The 23,518-nt window shown below is 39.5% G+C and overlaps 1 protein-coding gene across 2 annotated transcripts in view; it reads left to right on the top strand.

Annotated features, from left to right (window-relative positions):
* The window catches only part of SLC38A6 (solute carrier family 38 member 6), a 39,699-nt gene extending 18,562 nt beyond the window's left edge, over window positions 1-21,137 (top strand). The window contains exons 6-16 of one of the 2 annotated variants that reach the window (XM_065635285.1): window positions 1,473-1,551; window positions 5,980-6,062; window positions 6,533-6,591; window positions 11,768-11,833; window positions 12,044-12,097; window positions 13,618-13,697; window positions 14,385-14,485; window positions 16,448-16,572; window positions 17,455-17,599; window positions 17,694-17,788; window positions 19,301-21,137. In XM_065635285.1, the coding sequence (XP_065491357.1) occupies window positions 1,473-1,551; window positions 5,980-6,062; window positions 6,533-6,591; window positions 11,768-11,833; window positions 12,044-12,097; window positions 13,618-13,697; window positions 14,385-14,485; window positions 16,448-16,572; window positions 17,455-17,599; window positions 17,694-17,788; window positions 19,301-19,381 (968 nt within the window). In that variant the 3' untranslated portion in view covers window positions 19,382-21,137. The remainder of the gene's footprint in view (window positions 1-1,472; window positions 1,552-5,979; window positions 6,063-6,532; window positions 6,592-11,767; window positions 11,834-12,043; window positions 12,098-13,617; window positions 13,698-14,384; window positions 14,486-16,447; window positions 16,573-17,454; window positions 17,600-17,693; window positions 17,789-19,300) is intronic. The other variant, XM_065635287.1, reaches the window with a different exon arrangement.
* The last annotated feature ends 2,381 nt before the right edge of the window (window positions 21,138-23,518 follow it).

The raw sequence follows: 23,518 nt of genomic DNA on the forward strand, positions 1-23,518 counted from the left end.
GAAATATACTTGAATATTGGAAAAAAACAGAGCTTCTAATTATGAAGAAGTGAATATTTCCTTATTTAGTGACCTGCCAAATGGTTTTAATTTAACCTTGTGGTAGGTAGATGTCACTTTGTATTAAATGAATTTGCTTTCTTTATAGGGACCACATTCCCTTTCTTCAAAATTTAGCATTAACTGCTGTAGTACAGCAGTGTCTTGAGTCCACACGTTTTTTTAAGGTCCAAAACATTTCTTTTAAAAAAACCCAAACAAACCTATTAAAAAATCAGCTTATGGAAGTTTGCTGGTTTACCTTGTTAAAATTTATATTCTAGTTTTAAAGCATTGATAGACACACTGTGGTAAAATTCCAAAGAATTGATTAATACAGAACAGTAAAACTTTAATACAACAGATGATTTTTTGTCAAGCTTTAAATGTAACTGAACTTTTATTGGCACGTTACTAAAATTACTTGCTGCTGAAGGATGGAAATCAGATTTATGTGGGCTTTGATATTTTTTGAAGCTGTTTGTAAAGCTTGGTTTTCCTGAGTAATTCTCGGCTGGTTTTTGATTCATATAAATACTTGCTGCTCATGTAAAAGAAAAAAGTGACACAAACAGTATATGAAGATGTCAGGTTAGTATAAGTTGCGACTTTAAAAAACCCTTGTATTTATGACTTTCATCATTTTATATAGGAAAGGAGGAAAGTGATACAGTGAAGGAACATTTCGATTTTTGTGTCTGCATCATTGCTTGCTTCTGAATAGAATTATAAATGCTTAATTCCAAGTTGAGACGTCTACAAGAATAATTCACCAGTTCTCTTTTGATTCGCGGTTCCCGTATCGCTTTGCAGTTGATGATGTTGGGATGTTCTTGGTGGTGGGTTTGGCGCAGGGAGCAGAGACCTGTCCCTGCTCATCCTCTTACCCCGAGGGCCAAACCGCGCAGGAGATCAAGAACCTTTCAAGTCCCATTCTTGTTTTTAATATTTCCATCTTGCTTTGATTTAGTACAGCAGCAGTTGAACAGCAATGAAAACTGAGTCTCTAAAAAATAACCAAACTGTTAATAGAAACAAATCTGATTATTTACTCTCATCATTAACAATTATAAAGAGTAAAGAGGGAGGAGACCTGCTGCAGCCTGTGGTCTCTCTCAAGCCTGTAGGTCCGTATTCCCAGGTAAAAGGTCAGACCTGTATTTTATATTGTTTTACCTTTTAGTCCTTTGTATTATGTTTTCCTCGTTTCAAGACTCACATCGTAACAGTCACTTTGGAGGCATTAGCCAACATCAGTGCAACACTCAGGGATTTGCAGCTATTTTTAAAAGACCTATATGAGAAAATAAATTCTGATTCTGGTGCCACGGTGTCTAAAATATAGCTGAGATGTTCCAGTCATAACCATACTAATTGTTACAACCCGAGATATTGATATTCCTCTGCTAAATCTGTTCTGCTTCTGTTTGCAGCTATGTCATCTTATCTTTTAATTGTTAAATCTGAACTTCCCGGAGCTGTCGCGGGGTTCTTAAGTGGAGATGAGAGCGGGTAAGGAAAAGTGCTTCAAACATCCTGTGTTTGTCTTGAAGAAGAAAGTGGTTCAGGACTGCTGAAAGAGATGGGTACTGACACCTCCCTCTGATCTCACATGCTAAAAAAAAATGAGTTATTTACAAGGGTTCTTGGGATATGAAATGTATTTGGCATCCACAGCGCGCACACACAGAGCCTGATTCTTTCTTCATGGCAATTTCCCATCAGATGACCTTAAAGTCAGTGGCAAAACTCCATCTACAGAAATCCCCCTTCTGTAAAAATTTAAAAGGGGAAGCAGGAGGGGACAGGAGGGAGAGGAGGAGAAACGTTTATACTTCTGTCATGTTATCACTTCACATATTTCAAAACCACAGTACAAAAACTGGCAGACATTTACATTTAAATATTTTGTTGTCTTGCTCCAGTAATTGGGCTTGTCTCGGGAAGCACGCCAGCTTTCCAGACTTTCTATTATAATTGCTTAACTTGGCTCCCAGTAAAGAAGTTATTTTTCGCAATTGAGCTATAAAGCTGTATGTGAGGAGTGTGTCCCTCAGATTTCTGTCAGAAGTCTCGCAAGAAATCTGTGCCTGTGCTAAGACAAACATTGCAGCTTCAGCACTGAAACGTCATGTTCTGGTTGTGCCGGTGCTCTTGTTGCTCATGACAGTGGGTCTTAGATTGTCACAGCTGTTTTTCCAAACTGCTATTTTCAGATGTTTTGAGCTCAAAACTTCTCTGGATTGAAATGTGGTGAAACTGTCTCAAGACTGTGTGGTGCTTTTGTTACTCTTGGATGTTGCGTGTGAATTTAAAGTTTGAAATTAGTTTTTTAAAGGCACTTGAGTTCATGTTATATTTTGTCATTTATGACTTTTCTGTTTTATAATGCGCATTTTGAGAAATGAAGTGTGGTGGGAATCTCGCTTTCTGTCTTTCTGCCCTCCTGGCCCTTGCAATAATATGTTTTTAGTCTGCTAATGTATCTCTTCCAGCTGTGGCCATTGCCAGCTGTTCGTCTGGGTGTTCTCACCTTCTCCTTCAACATCCGACTTTGAACTCCGCTCCTCGTCCACAGCAGCATTGAGCCCGCTACTGTATCTGCTGCGTGTGCGTTCCAGTCTGTCTGTCCCCAAATTTAGTATATAATGTCACTTGCTTTTAAGTCTATGTCCTCTCTGTTTATGCAAAGTGACTTTTCCCAACAAAGGTACAGTTTGAGATGGGAATGAAGTTCAGTTTTGCATTCAGAAAGAGCTGGAGTTGTCCATAGGAATGCTAACCACAGCTCAAGCTGTTTGTCAGTCTGTCTCGTCCTGGATTTGCCTCTATTACTGTGAGTTCTTCCCTAGAGAAATGTTTATTTGACACAATTTGACTTTGTTATTCTTTTCCCAAGCAAATGTTTTAAATGCTGTTGTCAAGCGGTATTCCAGGTGCATGTACACAGCTCACCTTCTCTATATGCCCACATCTATATTTCATATATTTTGCCATACTAATCGCTATGGTAGATCATCATCTTTTTGTTTCCGTGTATTTCTTTGCAGACGTTAAGAGCATTTTTAATAACAGGAGTTTCTAAAATGAAGGAAATTGTTCAGCTAAAACAGAGAATCAAATATCAAGCCTAAGTAGCAACTTATTTATGCAAAAGGCATAAATATTGACTAGGTTGATTAAAGCTCTTTAACCAGACCACTTGTTTCCAGATGTGGTTTCGCAACTGTTGAGTCATTGTAGCATCTGATACACTTTCCTTTGGGTGCAGAATTTGTCTTTAAGTGTAGTTAGACTGTATCAAAAGTGTCAGTTAAACTATCTGTGAAATATATTTTATATGCACATGCCATCCCAAAGCACACTTTTGGGAAAGCCATTTAAAGAATGTTTTACGCATTGAATTATTTTTCATAGCGAAAGGTTAGCGGGTGTGCACATGTTCGAAAGGCTCAGAGCCGGTGCATAATACATCTTCGTGTCTTTATTAAAAAACAAAAACATACAATACGAGCACTTGTTAATTGGAGTTGAGATGTCTCAGTCTGTCTGCGTAACAAGAATTCCACATAGTTTTGATGACATGAACATAGTCGCAAATGAGGATTGTGTTAAAAAGTTGTAATTTGTGAGCCCTCTGTTAGCATTTAATGACCCTGTCAGGGGGTTCTGATTGACGCAATTAAGTTGTCTTGCTTGTGTGTTATATAATTGATACGGACTGAGAGTAAGATCCTAATTTAGAACATATGAATCTCTTGTCCTGTTGCATTCAGGAATGAAATTAAAGCGATTAATAAATGTCTGCTTTTAGTTAAAATATGGGGGAGGGAGGAGAAACATCTGCATGCCAAAGCGTTTTCAGTAGAGTCGAGGATTTATATTCCATATTTCATACTTGGAACGCTTTTATCATCCAGGATTACATTTGCAGATCAAGCTGATTTTAAAGGCAGTATCAAAACATTTATTCTGCCTTTGGAAAATAGTGTATTTCTACAACAGCATTCAGCGAAAAAAATGGACACAGTTTTTGATAACCAGCAAATGGTCCACTATTCAATTTTTTTGAGATATTTTTAAATAAAAGAGTTGATATTCCAAAATTAATCAGTATACAATTTTTTTTTCCTCCTTCCTATCACCTCATTGCTATTTTTCTCTCTCTTTTCCCCCCTCCCCACAAATGTTTTTTCATTTACCATGAAGTAACCCAAATATTTTTTTTTCTCTGGCCTCCCGAGCCCTTGAGCTGTGATGGCAACTGTGGATTTGCTGCACGCGTAGAATCGGGAGACTTAAACCAGAGGTTTAAGTGCGTATCTGAGACATTTCGGTGAACCTTACACATAATGCAAAATTCATCATGCTTTTGCTACTGCCGTGATACTGTTCCTCCTAATCTGAACATCCACCACACTAGAAAGAAAGAAAAAATTTAAAAATATGTGAATGCTAAATGTTGTTAACATGTAGGATGCTGCAGCAGGGAGCTGATCTTGGCAAAGTTGCTTTTTCACTGTAGTTGTAGCAGACCTAGGCTAGTAATAAAGTTTTTTTGAAGAATGATGTATTTGGAGTAATTTTTAATACAGACATTGTTACTTAAGGGTCACTTTGATTTTTTGATATGGCGAAGATGCCCTCAACCTTGACATTTCTCTGTTCATTTATATTACATATTTTTCCAAACGAGTGACACAAGTGGCTGTCCATGATGAGTGACAGTAGTTAATACATGGTAATTTTTCTTCAACACAGGTGTTACGCTGCTTTCCTTATGATAACTTGAGGTGCTGCCTGTTTATTAGGTGCTAACCATATCCTGGACTAAATAAACTTGAAGGTCAAAGGCCAAGGTGTTTATAGGTAGTAATGTCGGAGGCTGATGTGCAAGATGTTTATCAGTACAGGATATGGCTCTTACCAAGTTGGGGGGAGCCACCCTCAAGATGTTTCTGTTTCTTAACGACTTCTACATCTGTGTTTTCCTCAGCACGGAGCTGAGATTTTGATACTTGGAGTAGATTTTAAATGCATTAAGACTTCATGTGCCTCTAAGATGCTTTTTTTTAATCTGAACAGTTTTATGTATAAACACAGCAGATTTCACTATCATCATTTCCATCCCTTTTGTTCTTTAATTTTTGTGTGGATGTCTGCAAAGAATGAGTGGTCACTTTGTGCAAAGTTAAAGACAAGAAAGTCCTCTATGGCTGTTCTTTCTTCTGTCACCTCTGGACAAATTCACTTAAAGTTGATTCACTGCTTCTTTTCTTCTGCTGTTTGAACACTGTGTGATAGCTGTAATGAAACTTGAGCAGTAGAGAAAGTTGGTACGTTCAGAAAACATATTGAATTTCCAAACAAATAGGTTTGGTAGCTCAGCTTTCTGTGTCACACCTCTTGGAAGTGGTGAGGAGCTAAGGTCATGGAGGACTAATAAACTGGAAGGGAAGTTCAGCCATAGGTGGGAATTAATGTTGTTGTTTCTTCCAGTTGAGTAAATATTCAACCCCGTGTAATCCAATTCAAGATATATGTAGCGTACTATATAAGTGCTTCTATTGGAAATCTGTAGAGTACTCAATACTCTTGATCATCGCTTTGAATCAAGGCAGGGATTTGCATTTTGTGCTGCTGAGAAAAAACTTGACGCATGTCAGACCCCTGGCCTGCACAGACACTTTCCTACGGAACGTCGCCTGCAATGCTGGTTCGTTATGGGATGCTGCTCCGTGTCCTCATTACCTGGGAACTCTATTTTATATCACAATATAGGAACTAGGAATGCAAATTCATGTCAGTAGCATGTGTATGACTGGAAATCATTTAATTTTCTTGTCCTAGTGGTTATTTTGTCCAAGATCACAGTTTTAAAGTGGAACATTTTTAGGACTCTCGGAGCTTTGTCTCAGTAATAAACAGATTTTCCAACAGGTCTTGGTACCTCGATGGGAGGCTGCTGCTGCTGCTCACTTCAGTCTGCATTGTTTTTCCTCTTGCGCTTCTTCCTAAAATTGGTGAGTAATTAAAGGAGAGAAGCGAATATTATTCTACTTCAGTTGCAATTACAGTTGAAGACTTTAAAACCTTAATGGGTTATTTATTTATTTTAACTGGCAGGGGGCTGCTGATGGTGGGGATTACTGAAGTTGTTGTAGCGTGTTCTGCCTTCCAGCCCTGCCTAGTTAACCTATTACTTGGGTTGCAGTAGTATTTTGTCTGCAATACTAAAATAAAATCTTTACAGCAGAACATTAAAGAGCTGCATTTACTTACAGCATGCCATTAGTGGTAAGCCAGTTCTAATTCTGCCCTACAAAACTACATAAATGATCTCTGACAGGCAGTTGGAATGTTGTTATTCTGAGTCCTAAGCCCCAGATACCAAGCGCTGTAATAGAAAACATGCCTAAAATGTAAAGCTTTAGCCGTACATTAGGATCGCTTTCCTTATAAATTCTCTTTTATTTTTACTGTTATTTTACAGGCTTTCTTGGCTACACAAGTAGTTTATCATTTTTCTTTATGGTGTACTTTGCTCTTGTGGTAAGTTAAAAATCTGTGCACGGCTTATCTATTTTTTTTTCTTATTGTTTGAATGTTTTCGTAAGCCTGTTTTGAAAAGAATTGTCTTCCCCTTCCCCCTTAACTTTTTATGTGAAATGTAGAGCTTTCCTTAAGTTCGGTATGTGCTTGCTTGGACAGATTACGTTTTGTTTTGCTGAGGCATGGAAATGTATATGAGCTCTCAAGCGCGTGAAAAGACTTCAAACAATTATATTTTGGACTGGTAAATGTAACAATATTTTTGTTTTGCTGATGGCGCATTGAAGGAAGCTAGCAGGTATACTTTCGTTTCCCCACTAGTAATGGAATGGAATTCTGTTTTCTTAGCTTCCAACTATTACTTACTGCAACTAGAGCAGAAGAAAATTTAATATACTCCAAATAAATTAAATTTTTATGTAGAACAGAGTGACAGAGTTCAAAAAAAGGCAAAGAAAACTAGAACTTCATTAAGACAGTTTACAAGATCTGTTAATAAGTCAATGACCTTATTCTTCTTTCCCGCTGAAAGGAGAAATTCTTTTCTCTGAGCCATATGAGAGTTTTTGACCCTGATGTTCACCCTCTCAAGGCCCCAGTGAGGTAGATGTTTCCAAATATCAAAAGTGAGACCTGCTAGGCAGATCTAAGAGGGAAAACATGCCTTTGAGTTGCGCTACATTTCTTTTTACAGGGGGAAAAAAAGTGTGGTAATGCACATGTGTGATATGCAGTACAACCAAGCAACTCGCACTCTATCATCCGGGTATAGAAACAAGAATCTTCTTTGGGAGGCTGGAAAAACATCCCCTTTCTCCCCTGTCATTCTGGCTTGCGCTGACTTGCATTTAATACCTGGTTTACAAAGGGATAAACAGAGTTGAAGGCAAGTTGAACAAACATGCCATCCAGGAGACCAAGGCAATCCATTAGGAGCTAAACCATGTGATAAAACCAAACTTCAAAGCTGTCAAAACATCTCCCTGGGGTATCCCCGGAGAATTGCAGTGTTTGTAGGACCTTGGGAAGGATTCTTCCGAAGCTGGGCGTTGAGGAGCAGCCACAGCCTCTCCAGAGCTAATGGAAATTCATTTGTAATATTTATAAATTACCTTAACTTTTGACCTCTCTCCTAAAATTTATCTTAAAAAAAAAGAGCAAAAAAGAAAACCCACTAACTATGATGCTGAAATAAACCTTTGGCTAGTTGCAGGAGTTTTAAAACAAGTTCAGCTCCTGGATTTCAGTGGAAATGTCTATCATGTCATTGAAGAAAGCTGTTGTGAGGGGTGGATGCATTTGAAAACAAGTTTGGGATCAGAAAAGGCAAGCGTGTGAGCAAAACTTGTGTGCGGATGTGTCAAGCTGGGATGATTTAAGCTACAGCTTAGTTGTGATTTTCTGTCAAAAATGTAGATAGAAAGTAAACGAAGGAGTACACGGACTATTGGATTCCTTAATAAATGGCTAAATTTGTGTGCTTGCTGTTTGTTAAATGACAAAGAAGCAGCCACAGTAAATTCAACTGAGATCAAAATTTTTTAAAGCTGTTACGGATATTTAAAGAAAACTGATACTTTTCACAGAAAATTCTCTCTGACTTCTTTAGGCACCGAAACTCAAAGGCATTAACTGTGATTTAGTTTTCATATCTAATGCTTTGAGGTGTGTGATATGTGCCGTTGAAATGGTGTTTTTTAGTTTGCACAATGGTAATTTCTGCATGGCAGATATGTTTTAATTTGTTCCAGAAGAAAACCGTGTTACTCATATGGAAGTAATACAATTATATTTTGCATATACGCTAATTCTGTGCGTTTTCAAGTGCATACCATCTGTTCAGCTTTTTGCCAGCAAGAGACAGTTTTAATACAGCCTGCAGACAAGATGAGCACAATAGGCAGCATATGTCTTGGTCAGTGTGGTCTAGTGAGCGCAGAAGGTCTAGAGACGACTCCTTGTTCTCTGTGCTTTGCCGTGGGGCTTCCACAGGTCAAATATTAATATCTCCTCACTGTGCTTCAGCATCTTGGCCTTTAAAGTGAGTTTGCTGGTTGTGGGTCTTGCTTGCAAAAAAGTGAAAACGCTGAGATGGGCTGAACTGGGGGAAAAAATAAAAAGTGTATGTATGTAACCATTCAAAGGCAGATTCTGTGAGGTCCTGAGCACTCTTTGTTTCTGGTTGTTGGAAGTTTTTTAACCTGAATCCTAAGTGAAAAGAAATTAAATGTTAAACTATTCTTTTTTATTGCCTCCCCTCTTGCTATATGGAATATTGGTGAAGAGTAAAGACAGATTTTTCTTTTTGTGGAGACAGCCCTATTGGTAGCTTGTTCAACAAAGGTGTTAATGATTCCTGATGGTGTTTTTCTAAATCTCTTGTTCATGTTCCCGGAACAAAATGTGATGCAGATTGGGAACCTGCCATATGTAATGATGATGTTATGCACAGAGAGCCCCTCTTTGCTGAGCGCTGTCAGTACTGCTGGAGTAAAGGGATTCCTTTTTTTTTTCCTCTGCAAGATATGGAAAAGCAACCTCACTGGCAATATTAGAACATTTTTAGCCTTTATCTTTTAGCAATGTTTTTTTGTGAGGGTTTAAAATACCTGTTTCCACTGGAATATCTCTTTAGGTTTTAGGGTTTTTTTCCACTTAAAACCAAATGTTTGTTATTCCCAAAATACAACGTTTAAATGAAATAGGCTTAAAGTTTCAGAGGAAGATGGTCTGTGCTGCTTGCATGACCGCTCACCTAACTGGGCTGTGCTGCCAACTTACAAATCTCTTTCTGTTGGGACCTCATTAGAAATACGGAGCAGCCTACAGTGGGAAACCCAGACAGGTTTGAATAATTAAGCAGGTGGGCAAATGTAATTACAGGTTTTAAATGCACCTGGTGCTTTTTATCCCCTTTTATTTCCATTTCAATCTGTTCTTAATCTGTATTAATTTCATGGTAGAAAAATGTGCTTCAGCTGTTTATGTTTGGCTTGTCATAGAATAGTTTGGGTTGGAAGGGACCTTCAAAGGTCTGGTCTTGCACTCCCTCTGCGATGTTTATCTCTATCTTTGCTCTTTAGCTTGCAGGGAACCCTGTCCCCACCACTGCCAGACACACTTCACTTTCCCCAAATCTTGCCCTGTAGCTTCATGCCCCTTTTCATGGTTCAGGAAGCCTCTTCCAACCTTAGCCAGAGCTCTCACAAAGTCTCATCCTTCAGAGCCTTCAAAGCCTCTCCTTTATTTCCCCTATCTGGCTGCTTTTAAATACACGGAGATCTCCTTGAAAAAAAATGTTCGCTTTCTTGCTCAGCCTCATAAATGTCCTCAACTAGCCAACGAGCTTGGGATTCCTGGGGCGAGAGCAGAGCCGTGTGTCCATGGTTGTGGTGCTCCAGCAGTGGGCTGTGTCTCAGCTCCTCAATTCTCGCTGCTCAGTGCGCAAGAAAGCGGTGGAGCAGGAGTGACCTGTGTGACGGATCCACACATGGCTATGTGTACAGGCCCAAGTCACATTTTAGTGTTTGGTCCTTTCCTTTCTCTCCCTTGCTTGCTTGTCTTTTGAACTTCTTGATGTACAGGCTGAGAGAGTTGGGGTTGTTCAGCTGGAGAAGAGAAGGCTCCAGGGAGACCTTATTGCGGCCTTTCTGTAATTAAAAGAGGCCGATAAGAAAGATGGGGACAGACTTTTTAGCAGGGCCTGTTGCAAAAGGACAAGGGTTTTAAAGTAAAAGAGGGGAGATTCAGGCCAGACATGAGGAAGAAATTTTTAACACTGAGGGTGGTGAAACACTGGCCCAGGTTGGCCAGAGAGGTGGTGGCTGAACCATCCCTGGAGACATCCCAGGCCAGGCTGGACGGGGCTCTGAGCAACCTGAGCTGGTGCAGATGGCCCTGCTCATGGCAGGGGGGGCACTGGGTGGGCTTGGAAGGTTCCTTCCAACCCAAACCATTCTGTGATTCTATGCACTATCAGGATCTTCTTGTCCCTTCTCACACCCTCAGATGAGGCTGCATCTCACGTTGCACAGAGGGAGGTAGTTTAGCTGATCAGTGAGCAGGTAAGAACACATCTCCTGCTATAAAGCGGTGCCGGTGTGGTGTCAGAAACATGGCTGACAATCCTTTTCCACAAAGTTCGCAGTCTGCTGTCGAGTAAGCTACTACCTAGTTCTGTACTTTGAGTTGTAACGAGTTGTTCTTAGTCATACTATTTAAGATGTGTTATTGCCACGGTGGACTCAGCCGTACTGTGTACCCGCACTTTCCTTTCCCCGCATTTTGTCCGGAGGTAGCGTTCATTTGCTTCTTCTGGCACCGGTGACAAGAGAGAGCATCTGATGCTGATCCTCTGGGAAACACCACTTGGCTGCAGGCAAAAAGTAGTTCCCTGAGCCAGGAGAAGCGCTCTCTTCCATGTTAGTTTACTCATGAATCTGAGTCTTTAATTAAAAAGTTTTTAATTGTTTGCTCTAGGCTTCAAAAGAATTACAACCCCTAAAGCCAGGCAACTACAATAGGAAATTAATTAGGGTGAGGGGAGCAATGCAACTATAATTTTAAACTGGGCTCCTGAAAAAGGAGGTAACGTTTCTTATTTTAATTTCCCTTTGATTTTCAGCCCTGTTGCTTGGCAGTCCCTAAACCAGCAGGGTGTAGCTAAAGCCCCAATGACATTCTGGGACAATAATTGCATTTATTGTTTTTCCTTTGCTTTCTAGTCCAAACCATATGTTTCTGCCTTTTAAGATTAGCCCTAGGCTCTGCTCTATCTCTGTTAAGGGCTTGTCTACTTAAGGGGGCGAGCCTGGGATAGCTAATGCAGCAGCTATTCTGTACGGGGGGCACTTGGTGTGGAGCACGGAGAGAGTGATTGTGGAGTGCTGGTTGTATTTCAGTTAATGTCAGAGCTCATTTTCGGTGCCCCACCTCCAGACGGGCACGCCATAAGGCTGCCAGCTGTGCGCAGTCAGCAGCTGGATGGAACGCCACTGACAAGTTCTACTGTCAAGTCTCCTTCTTGTGGCCTGAGTATCTACAGTCAAGCCTGTTAACGTACTGTGGGCGCAGCTCCCTGCTTGGTATACCAACAGTCTGATATTTAGCTACGTAGATCAAAATTTAAACTGATTTTTAGGGTGTTATTAATGTCTTTAATATGCTGTCTTTGCAGGTTATGATAAAAAAGTGGTCGATCCCTTGTCCTCTACCTCTGAGTAGTGCCATAGAGACTTCACAGGTAAAGTGCATGTTGTTTTGAAGTTCTTATGATTTTATTAGTAACCATAATGCTGCTTTTTTTTTTTTTTTTTTTTTTTTTTTTTACATTTAACACTTTCAGAATTATTTATAATTTAAATTCCTTCTTAATCATCACAGAAACTAAAAAGTTTCATGTCTGTGGTTTGGACTTATTCTTTCAATATGCCATTTTTTGCATGTCTTACAGGTTTCAAATTCTACTGGGGATTGTAAGGCAAAACTCTTTCATCTTTCAAAAGAGGTAATCTCTATTAACAATACGCAAACTTAAAGAAGGGTGGTGGTTGCTAAAGAATTGGGGTTTAAACTTTATCCAGGGTAAGCTATTCTTCTGTAAAACTAGTTACAGGCTGCTGAAATATTTCCTATACCTGCTGCCAAGTGTTATCCAGTCACACTCTTTCTTTTTTATATGAAGGCTGGCCGTCCAAGTTAGCATTTATGAAAACATTTTGCAAATCTGACCCAAGAATAAAGAATAACAGATGCAGCGGTGGTCAGCATTGTGATGCAGTTGGATCAAACCAACATAAGAAGCTGGAAGTCAGCGCTGCTTGGCTGTACAAACACTTTTAGCTCCTTGTGAGGCAGAACAGGTTTCCTAACCTTAGTTTTTTCTTACCTGAAGCTAATTCTTCAGGCCTAATGCAATCTCGTGCATTTCGTTGGATGCCAGCTCTGCTATTTGTTAATTAATGTGGCGTTTAAATCATGTCACCACTCATCAAGGATTGCAGGAGAGGAGATACCGTGTAGAACTCCAGTCTCTGTGAGGTGAAGAGGAAGGGAAAAAAGGAAGAATAAACATGGGATGGGCCTGTAGTGTGGTGAAATTTAGGAGAGACGTGGTTGCATGTGTCAAAAAAAACCAAAATTCATCCTCACTCTCCCAAGAAAAAGAGTTAAAAAAAGAAAAAAACCTTGGGCAAGGCAGACGTGAGACAAACGTTATCTGTAGGTCAAAGAAGAGATTTTGCTTTGACCAGAAACATCTACCCTGAGATTCTGGCCTTTTGTGCTTTGAAGAATCTTGGGACTTGTCTCTACTTCTTTTTTTTTTAATTTTTATCTATAGAGAGTGGCATATTTTTACCAGTATGGGCCTGATTACGTCAGGACAGAAGTGTTTGATGGAGTTCAGCTTATTCCAGTTGGCAGGGGAAGCAATCTGTGCCAGATGATTCATCTCTTCTATTACAAGCTTTTGGAATAATAGGCCACTAATTATGTGGTTGCAACTTTAATTAAATAACTATCTTAAAACTTTAGATGCCAAAGCATGTTATATTTTCTGGATGCTGTATCCAAATTTTTGTGAAGGGTTGATAGTGAAGTCAGAACGAAGGAATCAGTAATATGACAGGTAGCTATGGATATTAGAATTTTGAAAACTTATTAGAAAATTTCATGAATGATACATTGACCCTTGCAAAAATCTTACTGTTTTTATTAAAGTACTTGGCCTATAGCTAAAAAGGAATCTTTCAGTTGTTGGCTTTCAGACAGCATTACCTCTCCTGGTGATTAAATACTAAACTATGACCACTGCTTCAAGAGATACTAGTTGAAAAGGTCTGTGTGTTTTTTTTTTTTTTGTGGAATGATTCAGAGAAGCCATTCTGTGTTGTGGAGATTTATCTCAAAGCATTAATGTGGAAAGATTTCCACCGACTTCCAGCGCTTGACCTGAACTCATCCAGCTATTTTTCCAACCCTCTGTAATAACAAAACAACCTACAAGATGTTTTTCTTCTATTTTAGAGTGCTTATGCAATACCAACTATGGCCTTCTCTTTTCTCTGCCATACCTCAGTCTTGCCCATCTATTGTGAGCTCCGAAGGTAATGTATGAAAACACATGCAATATTAAAATATAGCTACAGTATTTCTGTAATATTTTCCCTAAATTAATCTTGAATAATTTTTATTTTTAAGTCAGTGCCATCAAACGATGCAAACTAAGTAGCTTTCATGGTTTTGGGAAATGTACAGTTTTAGTCTGTACTGGCTTTTCCTCTCTTACAGGAGAGAAAAGTAGCAAATATGGTTCCATCACCAGTGTCAGTATATTGTCCTGGCCAATCTGGAGAAAAAAGGTCATTTGCTAAGGTACTTACTAGTTAATTTTTATTGCCGTAACTGAACCTGCATTGGGCCACATCTGATTCAGTGGGTTTTTGACCCACATTCTGTTCCTGGCTCTGAATATATATCTTGCTGCATAAATCAAAATTTTGATTAAAAAAATAATCTGGTATGTCTAAATTCCCTACAAGATGGGGACAATGTTAGTTATCTGCATGAAAAGTGCCCTTTAATTACCAGATTAAAAATAGTTTAAAAAAACCCCTAAATGTTACTGACAGCACAGACCTCAGCCAATACTCTGTGGCCATAAATTAAGAAGATGCTTTCTCGTGAAAAGCAAGCTGCTATTTTTTTTTTTTTTAATGTAGCTTGCATTGTGGTAAATAGTCCACCATACAGATTAAACGCCACTAATTTTCTTGGGTTTTTTTGCATTTTAGTCCATCCAAACGCAGAATGCAGTATGTAACTGTCACAGGAATTGGTCTGAGTTGCCTAATTTACTTTATGTCTGCTCTGTTTGGGTACCTGACATTTTATGGTAAGTATATTCAAGTATTCTTTAGAATGACGGCTGATCATAGATGATGAATGCACTCTGTCTGGAGTACTTCAGGCTTGTTTGTGCATTTATACACCTGAATCCTCAGAAATCTGGTTCTTGTGAAGATTATACCTGACACTGCAAAGTGTTACAGTCTCATTCATTTCCCAACCCGTAATGTAGCTGAACTTCGGAGGGTTTGTGCACTAAAATGCTGTACGGACAAGATCTGGGTCCCTAAATTGTAGCTGATGGTCCGTTGATGATTTCTAATATTGCGTAGTTAGACTGATCGCTACTGTCTGTTGGACTGTACGATATTTTCACTTAAAAGCTGGGCCTGGATTTTTCATGGTCTGTGAGCAGTTTTGAGCTCTGATAATATTCTGCTTGTCTAACAAGTTTAAAAGGTCTGTTGTAAGGCTGTATTTTCTAGCAGCATTTATCACTTATTAACCCTGTGACAGCCCAGCACATTTTAATCTCTCAGTACTGAGGCTGTTGCCTTTTATGAGGGGAATTTGACCCACAGCAACTTAGGCCTAATATTAGGTTTGCAGCATATTTTCCCTGTCCGATAGAGTACAAAGCACGTATGGCTGCTTTGTTTTGGTTTTGTATTTTTACAAATTAATTGGAACTAACACTAGCTATTTCACTAGAAATTTCCTGGAAGTGGGGAAAAAAAAATTCCCATTAATCACCCAATTTAGGAAAGCTTTATTTTAAAGGATTGCACAAAGTGACTTCTTCGTGGTACCTTTTTTTATGTGTAATGTAAAGACTTCTTTTTGGTTGTCTTGTTTAATTAACTTATTTCTTTAAATGGAGAGAATCTGTTCCCTGTTCCTAAAGCACCAGCCCGAGAAGATGTAAAACATTTTATTTTAAATTGAAAACAAGACGAGTTCCCTCTTTGAAATGAGATGTGCTTCATCTTTCTGTGGCTCAGATGGTTTATTCTGTTTCCCGTGAATTTGAAACTTCATACGGCAGCTGGCCTTTGGTGGAAATTTTGGTCCGCTCTGAAGTCCAAAGAAGCACAGAGTCAGGGCATGCCAAAAAAAAAAAGGGTTGGGGCAGCCAGCCGCTGTCAGGGTTCTGATTTTTGCTGTGAGCTTAGTGAAACTTTACACTTTAAAAGGCCAAAAGTCAAAGATTCATCTCTTTTTGCCCCACTTCTGCCTTGAGTAGTACAAAAGTAACTCTTATGACGGTGTATCCATGGTGTAGGATACTACAGTAATTCCACAGTAGAGCTGGTTTTGCAAGGCTAAATATGGATGTGGCAGAGAGCACAGGAGATTCTTACTGCTGAAGGTTTGGTTTTTTTACATAAGAAATATCTTTTAGAAATGTAACTGATGCTAGTTATCTGTCTCCAAGTCATCCAGCAACGCGTTGCTAACTAGAGCCAGTAAAATCACATACGCTAGCGTAGTTTTGAATGTTTATTTCTGCCTTTAAATTAGAATTGCAGCTTTTCTTTCAAAACACTACATTTTGCCTTTCGTACCCCTTGATGTTTTGGGGAAATAAAAAAAGGAAATGCGATTCAGCCAATTTAGCAAAGTTAATTTGTTTCTGGCTTCTAGTTGAACCAACCGAATTTGGTGTTGACTGTTTCGGACACATAGAACAGGTTTTACAGTAGTGTATACTTGGCTTCATGTCCGGTCATCTTCCTTTTTCATCCTTTCTCCTCCGGATTTGTATCTTCTCTTTATGTAGCTTTGGCTTCAGCGGAAGGTTTTTTTCTTCAAGAAAACTGAAAAAAATGAAAAAAACTTGATGTTGCGGTGTTAGAACTGGAATATTAGTAATGCCAAAGTGACGCAAATCTGTACCCCCCTCTGCATTAGTCACAAGCAAATTAATCAATTTGAATGTAAGCTTAATAGGCATCACTAATTATCTTAATTCTGAAATGATTAACGAAGCAATCTTTCTGGTTTGCAGACAAAGTGGACTCTGAATTGCTGCAGGGTTACAGCAGGTACCTGCCCCACGACACCGTCATGGTCACTGTTAAAGTTGCCGTCCTGTTTGCGGTGCTGCTGACAGTCCCGCTGATCCATTTCCCGGTACGTTTCCCTGCGCCGTACGTTTCCCTGCGCGTTTTCAGGCTGGCACAGGCCATGGTGATGCTAATGAGTTGCAGACAGCAACGTTTGAGCCCCATCTACTCTTGTGTATCTTATTCGCTTGTCAAGCGATTGATCAAAGACCACGTATTTGCATATGTTCCATGAGAGCTCTGAAATAACAACTAACCACTAAACTAATTTGTGCTCTTGAGACAGATTTCAGATTAAAACTAGCCCGCAGCATTGTTTTTGATTTAGAGAATTCAGAACTTCTAAAGTTTATTTAGTTTGTTTGGGGTTTTTTTTCCCTCTTAAATTGAGTTTTGCTGACTTGGTTTTTCCTTTCTACATGCACATACCCACACACAAACACACTTATACTTGAAAACTCAATTTAATTGTAAATTAAAACCACATACTGACTTATTTCACCAAAAAGAAAAACTACTTTAGTTTGTCAGTATCATGGTAGAACTGAAAATTCATTCAGTTAACACCAAAAACAATTGTACATGCAAAACTATGTATAAAGTAGTAGTGTATAGATTACGTATCAGTTGGCAATGTGCTGACATTTGCTACCAAGCGTGCTCAATGACGCAAAGCGTTATTCCCTAAATCTTCTTTTGTCCATACAAAAAAGAACTAATTCTTTAAGACTAATGGCCATATGATAAATAATGCTTTAATACTAAAACTCTGTGCTACAGAAATACGAAACTTCATTTAACTGTTAGTAAATATTTTGCTTTTTGATTTTTAAAATGTTCTTTCACACTTGGAATGATGTAATTCTTAGGTTTATGAAACTGAGATGAGATTAAAATACATGTATATCTATACATTTACCTATGCAATGTTTCTCTTCGTATCATGTAGGCAAGGAAAGCTGTACTGATGGTGCTTTTCTGTCATCTTTCTGTGTCGTGGATTTGCCATATCCTTGTCACTCTAACACTGAACACAATTGTCGTTTTGTTTGCAATGTATGTGCCCGACATTAAAAATGTTTTCGGAGTAGTTGGTAAGTTATTGTGTGATTTAAAAAAAAAAAAAGAAGTAAAAAAAAAAAAAATCAGTATTATGATAAGCTAATATACTTTCTATGTTTTTTAAAGGTTCGACTACATCAACGTGTTTGCTTTTTGTATATCCTGGACTATTTTATCTTAAACTTAGCAGAGAAGACTTTTTGTCACCACAGAAACTTGGGGTATGACTTTTTTCATTTGTGCTAATTATATTTAAACAGGCTCATTTTAGATGCATCTTAATACGCTGTAGAGCACATAATCCAAGGGGCAAAGTTCTTGTTTCCATTGCAGTTCACAAAATCTGTGAGCGTTTTCTTTTATCCTTCACGATAGCTCTGGTCTTTCTGAATCTCCTCCTTCACAAGCCATTTTTCACTAGCAGTCTGTCCATATGCTGGACTGTTGATCTGAATACGTGCTTTTCCCTATGGTTTTCAGATGTTGACTTTTAATCCAATTTCTCCTCAGTTTTTATGCATCACTCTGACGTTGTCTGCGCAGCTGGGACGAAGCCAAACTGCATTTAAATGAAACAGTGTTTATGCTTGTTTTCTATGTAAGCCTTCTCAAAAACATTCTTTTTTCCTCCCCTTATTTTTTTTTTCCTCTGTGGTTTCTCTTTTGGTGTAGTAGGTGAAGTTCTCGTTGGAATTTAGGCAGCAGCCTACTTTTTGCATCGTAACCATTTATCTTCGTTTTAACCACTGCTCAGCAGAGCAACCCCGTGGCGGTGGCTAAAATGCCGACAAACTGTTTGTACAGAGTCCTTCTGGCGGTCTTACGACTCATAAGGCTGCTCTTGTGTTGACAAAACAGGGAATCTCAAAGAAAAATCTGATAATGATGCTCTCTGACCATTTAAAGTCTTGATTAGTTCCAACAGATTTGGAGCCTTGCTGTAAATCAGCAGGCTACTGTCTCTTGAACTGTAGTTTTATTATCCCCGGGTGTCAAAGGGCGGCTGTGGTTTCACCCAGGAGGCAGCTGAACGCCACACGCAGCCCTTGGCTCACCCTGTGGGACGGGGGAAAAAAAAAAAAGGGTAAACTTCAGGGGTTAAGATAAAGACAGTTTAATAGGGAAAATAACAAGAATAATAATAAAAGGCTGGGTCAGCTCTCCTGGCTGTGTCCCCTCCCAGCTTCTTGTGCATCTCCAGCCTCCTTGCTGAAAAGTCCTTGATTTTATTTTTCAATAAACCCTGCTTAGCAACAACCAAAACATCGGAGTATGGTCAACATTCTTCACGTACTAAATCCCAAATACAGCACCATGCCAGCTACTAGGAAGAAAATTAACTTTATCTCAGCTGAAACCAGGACATCTGGCTATTCGAAAATGTGAAGAATCCATTGTAACTTTAATTATATTTTCAGTAAAATATAAATTCAGTTTCTTAAATTGTTCAGTGTTGTAGAAGGGCAAATTATTTTTTTTTCAGGTGGATAGTGTGAGCAAGCAAACCAGACTGCTCCGAGAGGTCCCAATGAAACTATCCCAGAACAGGCTTAGTTTAGTTTCCCCTTGAGCAGATACCTTATGCTTGAAGACTGAGTAATTTGAAACATTAAGGATTATTTTAAAAGACACTTTTTCAAACCTGTTCTTACTGTTTTTTCATTGTTAGTTATAAGCATTAGAAATGTAAAATGCTTCCTTCAGTAAAACATGAATTTTTGCTTTCTTCACAGGCATGCGCGTTGGTTATTTTTGGCATTTGTGTTGGCCTTCTCAGTTTAGTTCTGATAATTCTCAGTTGGGTTGATCAATAACAGCCTGTTGTCTGAACTGAGCTTCGGAAGGACAGTGAGAACCAGACATGTCAAAACTACTGAAATGAATGCTGGGCATCCTGAAGAAAACACCGACCAAAGCTGTCTGTGGAGGACATACAGCCCTTTTCACTGATTCGTGATGTTCCCTCGTCAGTCTTGAGCCACTCTCTTCAGTTATTGGACAATTAGCCTTTGCCCTTCTAAAATATTAGTTTTTAATGATGTAATCATGACAGGTGAAAAGGTCTCTTGAGAATTTCTGCAATGCAAAAATGGTTTAGTGCACATGGTGGTCAAAAGCAGAACCTTGAAAATAACTTTTAAAGACAAGGAGATGGGTAGATATTATATGAATTACGATGAGCACGTCGTGATATGTGTATTTAGGGTAATGCACACATTATCCTAAACTGTGAAAGACTTCCGTTGCTTGAATAATTTCCAAAATTTCAGCTAGTTCATTCAAAGAACTTCCTGATGCCAAATGTTTACCCTAATTTATCCTAACATGGATCCAGAAACCAACTGCCTTGGCCCAGTTTAATGGGCATGTCATGATAATGATAGTTAATTGTTTTTTTAAAATACAGTTTTTTATACCTCACTGTACTTGAATCATACTGAAGTAATTTTTAAGTTAGAAGGCTTTACCCATGTGGCATGATGGCTTTTAGTAACATTAGGAAGTATTTCCATTTTTCCATTTAATAATAGAAATTTTTCACTTAGTGTCTGCTTTTGAATATTATTCAATGTACTTCAGTATTCCTCCCAGTGAAAGACTTCTTTTCCTCTCTTATTCCTGTTTTTACAAGTGTTTCATATTTGAAATAATGTTTCCATATTTGTGTGTTTCTATATGTTGTGTGTCAGAGAAGGTTTGGGCTTAAAACGTGAACTTCTGCCTCTGTTGAAAGCAAAGGAAATTTCATGTTTATGGAACCCTAATTTTATGTCGGATCTCTGTAAACTTCCATGTGCTCGTTTATAATTTTTATTTTTTGCCTAAATGAATGTGAATGCAATTTTCAACACCAACTGGGCACTGTTAAATATGGTATCGAGTGCCCACCATGAAAGTTCCTCGTATTAGTAGAATGAAAGCAGTGGCTGGTACCATGGTAAGGTTTTTGTTTCTATCTGATGGGATCTGATGTCTTCAAAGCAGCCTGATCTCTTCAGAGACTTTGTTCCCCAAGGAAGCTAATCCTCCCCAGAAATGACTTCTGTAAAGTTAAGAAATTAGACCTCAGCCTCAAATGGCAAGATTTAGAGTGTGGGAAAGTCCTGTGTTATTGCCAAATGCAATATTTCTTTTAATTCGGCTTAGTACTTTTACATCCGAGAAGTAGAATAAGACATAAATGAATCATAGTGAAACAATCCATCTCTGTAATATGAAAGGAGCTGGTAAGCGACGTCTGTTTAAATTTTTCAGTCCCTAAGGCACAGAGATAGCAAATTGGTCGACTATTGCTGGAAAGTCCTGCTGAGACAGTTCTGTTAATATGTTGACTTACGTTTTATCAGGTGAGATAGTGGAGGTGCCCCAGAGCCCGGAATTTCTACCTTCTTAGCAGTGGGTCTGTACTATTAACCTTTTTAATTATGCCACATTGGATTTGGAAAATGCTGATTGATGTGCCAATCTTAACATAACCCTGATGGAATGTGCTTGGTCCTCACCTGTCTAATAGGGGGGAACAATAAATGGCAGAGTTGGCATCGCCTTCTCTGCTCCTGAGCTGACAAACTGAGATTTCTTGTGCCGACAGATCACTCGGCTCTCTCAGGATCCATAAGATACTTTTTGTTTTTGATAGATGGCCTGAGGGCACCCAGGTGCTGCAGCTTGGTACCGCTTCAGGAATCTGTTTTGCCTGGGGAATATCCTTCTACTTATATGATTTTAATATAGAAACAGGCGTGTGGTGAGGCCTGGGAACTAAACTCAGAAGTTTGGGTAGGATCCCAAAGGAAAGGATGGCTGGAAATACTGCAGTTATTTTTACAATGAAGTTTCTAGCTGAGGTTTCACGACACAGAGTGATCCTCCTAATAGTTTGTCAGTACCAGAAACGACATGTCCGCTCTTGGCCAGAAGTTCAAAACTACTTCTGTGGCACTGGCCAGCGTGTCTAACCTGGAGAAAACCACCGTGACTGGGAGATGTGACACATTATCTACAAAAAAATAATGAACTGAGTGAGCTCAGTTGGGGAACGAGGAAAGCGAGGGGTGGGGGGAGCGCGACCGCCTTTTTGAGCAGCAGCCGTTAGTACATTTTTCTCATAAAACCTCACCCTTGCCCAGCAGTTTTGCTTCAGCAGGTTAAAGTGTGTGCGCGCACATGGGGGATGTCTCTGACTTGAGGGGTCTCCGGTCTCCTCTGATCAGGGGATTCATCGGAATTTCTCAGCATTGGGCGAGTTTTCATGGTGCAGGTTCCCCATCTTAGGTTTATCCTTGCAGCTATAGAATCACAGAATGGTTTGGGTTGGATGGGACCTTCCAAGCTCCCCCAGTGCCCCCCCTGCCATGAGCAGGGACATCTGCACCAGCTCAGGTTGCTCAGAGCCCCGTCCAGCCTGGCCTGGGATGTCTCCAGGGATGTCTCCACCACCTCTCTGGGCAACCTGGGCCAGTTCTCCCAGGTTTTTTAACTCTGGATAACCAGATGTAGGTGCCTTCCTGCCTGTGGCTGCCCTCTAATAGGTGTGTTTCACAGGCTACATTCCACTAAAGGGATTCAGCCACTCAAGATATCTCTGGCAGTAGTGTAAAAAGCTAAATATTTACCTTATAAAAGTGTACCTTGAGAAAGCACTGACAGCTGTACCTCAGGGAGTGATTTTCTGCCTGACAGGACTAAAAGTTTTTAGGAAAAGGTGAGACCCTACATTTACGTGAACAAGCCATAAGGTTTTTTTTCAGACACTAGAATTTCCAGGAATTTGGAAATTCCAGGAAGCTGGAAATTTTATGGAAATTGTTTCTCATTTATCGTACACTCTTGTAGCATGCTATTGAGTAATACTTGTAATCACTGCAGTCACTTTATTTTAAACTCTAACCAGCAAGACTTAACACTGAAGACTTAGATTGAAGGTGCAGAAAGCTGGCCAGGTTTTGCTCTTTCTTCCTCCTCCTGAAAAATCCGAGTCTTGCTGAGCACTGTCGTGCTCTGTTTGTACACAGGCAGTTGGGTTTGTGTGCATCATCTTCAAAAACGTGACTGAGAAAACACCAGAAATACAGTGTTAATTTTACAGTCGATTCCTGTAATGCTATGGAAATCACTGCATTATTGGTTTTAATCGCTGATAATTATCTGACTAGCCTGGCTGTTAACTAAGTCTCCTAATAGGTGGACACTTTAGAATGGTGAAGCCCAGGGTATGAAGTTAATACTCGGTGGGGATGAGTGGGAGCAATTCACAGCTCTGCTGGGGCTCTGCTGTTACATTTTGGCTGCGGTGCAGAGAGGACAACAGCACAGGGGCTCATCTTTCATCTGAAAAAGAGTTGGAAATGCTGCTACTTCTAAGTTTCTATGATTCGTAACTTAAAATGTGGAGAGAATGAGAAAGAAAGAGCTTCCACTGCCAGATTTAGCAAAGGGTGTGAGTGTTTTCCACAATGCAAAGCAGAGTAAAGATGCTGCTTTTATCCTTTGCATCTCCCACAGGTGGTTTTGTTTCTTGTGCCTGTGTAAGGGTTTCACTACAATTGCACACCAGCGTGAATTCTTTTGACCAAAACAGGCCTCCGGTCTGGAACTCTCTGCACATTTCGTGTGTGATAAATGTATTTTTTTTTAATTCTTGTGTACCTTTTTTTTTTTTTTGCTGAGTGACCAGACTTATACATTTCAGTGGTTCTGCTTTATTACCTGTAGTTAGTGTTTTCCAGCCTTATTTTCTGAATACGTGAAAGGAACGGATGAAGGGGCCCGCAGCATTTCTGAACTCGCTTGGACAGGCTGCCTTTCCCCAACTGAATGAGAACAATGTAAGAGAGAAAAATGATTTGGTAGCCTTTGATTTGTTTTCTCTCGTTCTGTTTCCATTCCTCGACCATTTGAAGGCTGCTTGAATTCCAGAAGGACCGTGGTGAGCTGCGTGTGGAGAGTGT

This window comes from Caloenas nicobarica, chromosome 5 (genome assembly GCF_036013445.1).
Source record: "Caloenas nicobarica isolate bCalNic1 chromosome 5, bCalNic1.hap1, whole genome shotgun sequence".
In the NCBI taxonomy this organism is placed as follows: Eukaryota; Metazoa; Chordata; class Aves; order Columbiformes; family Columbidae; genus Caloenas; species Caloenas nicobarica.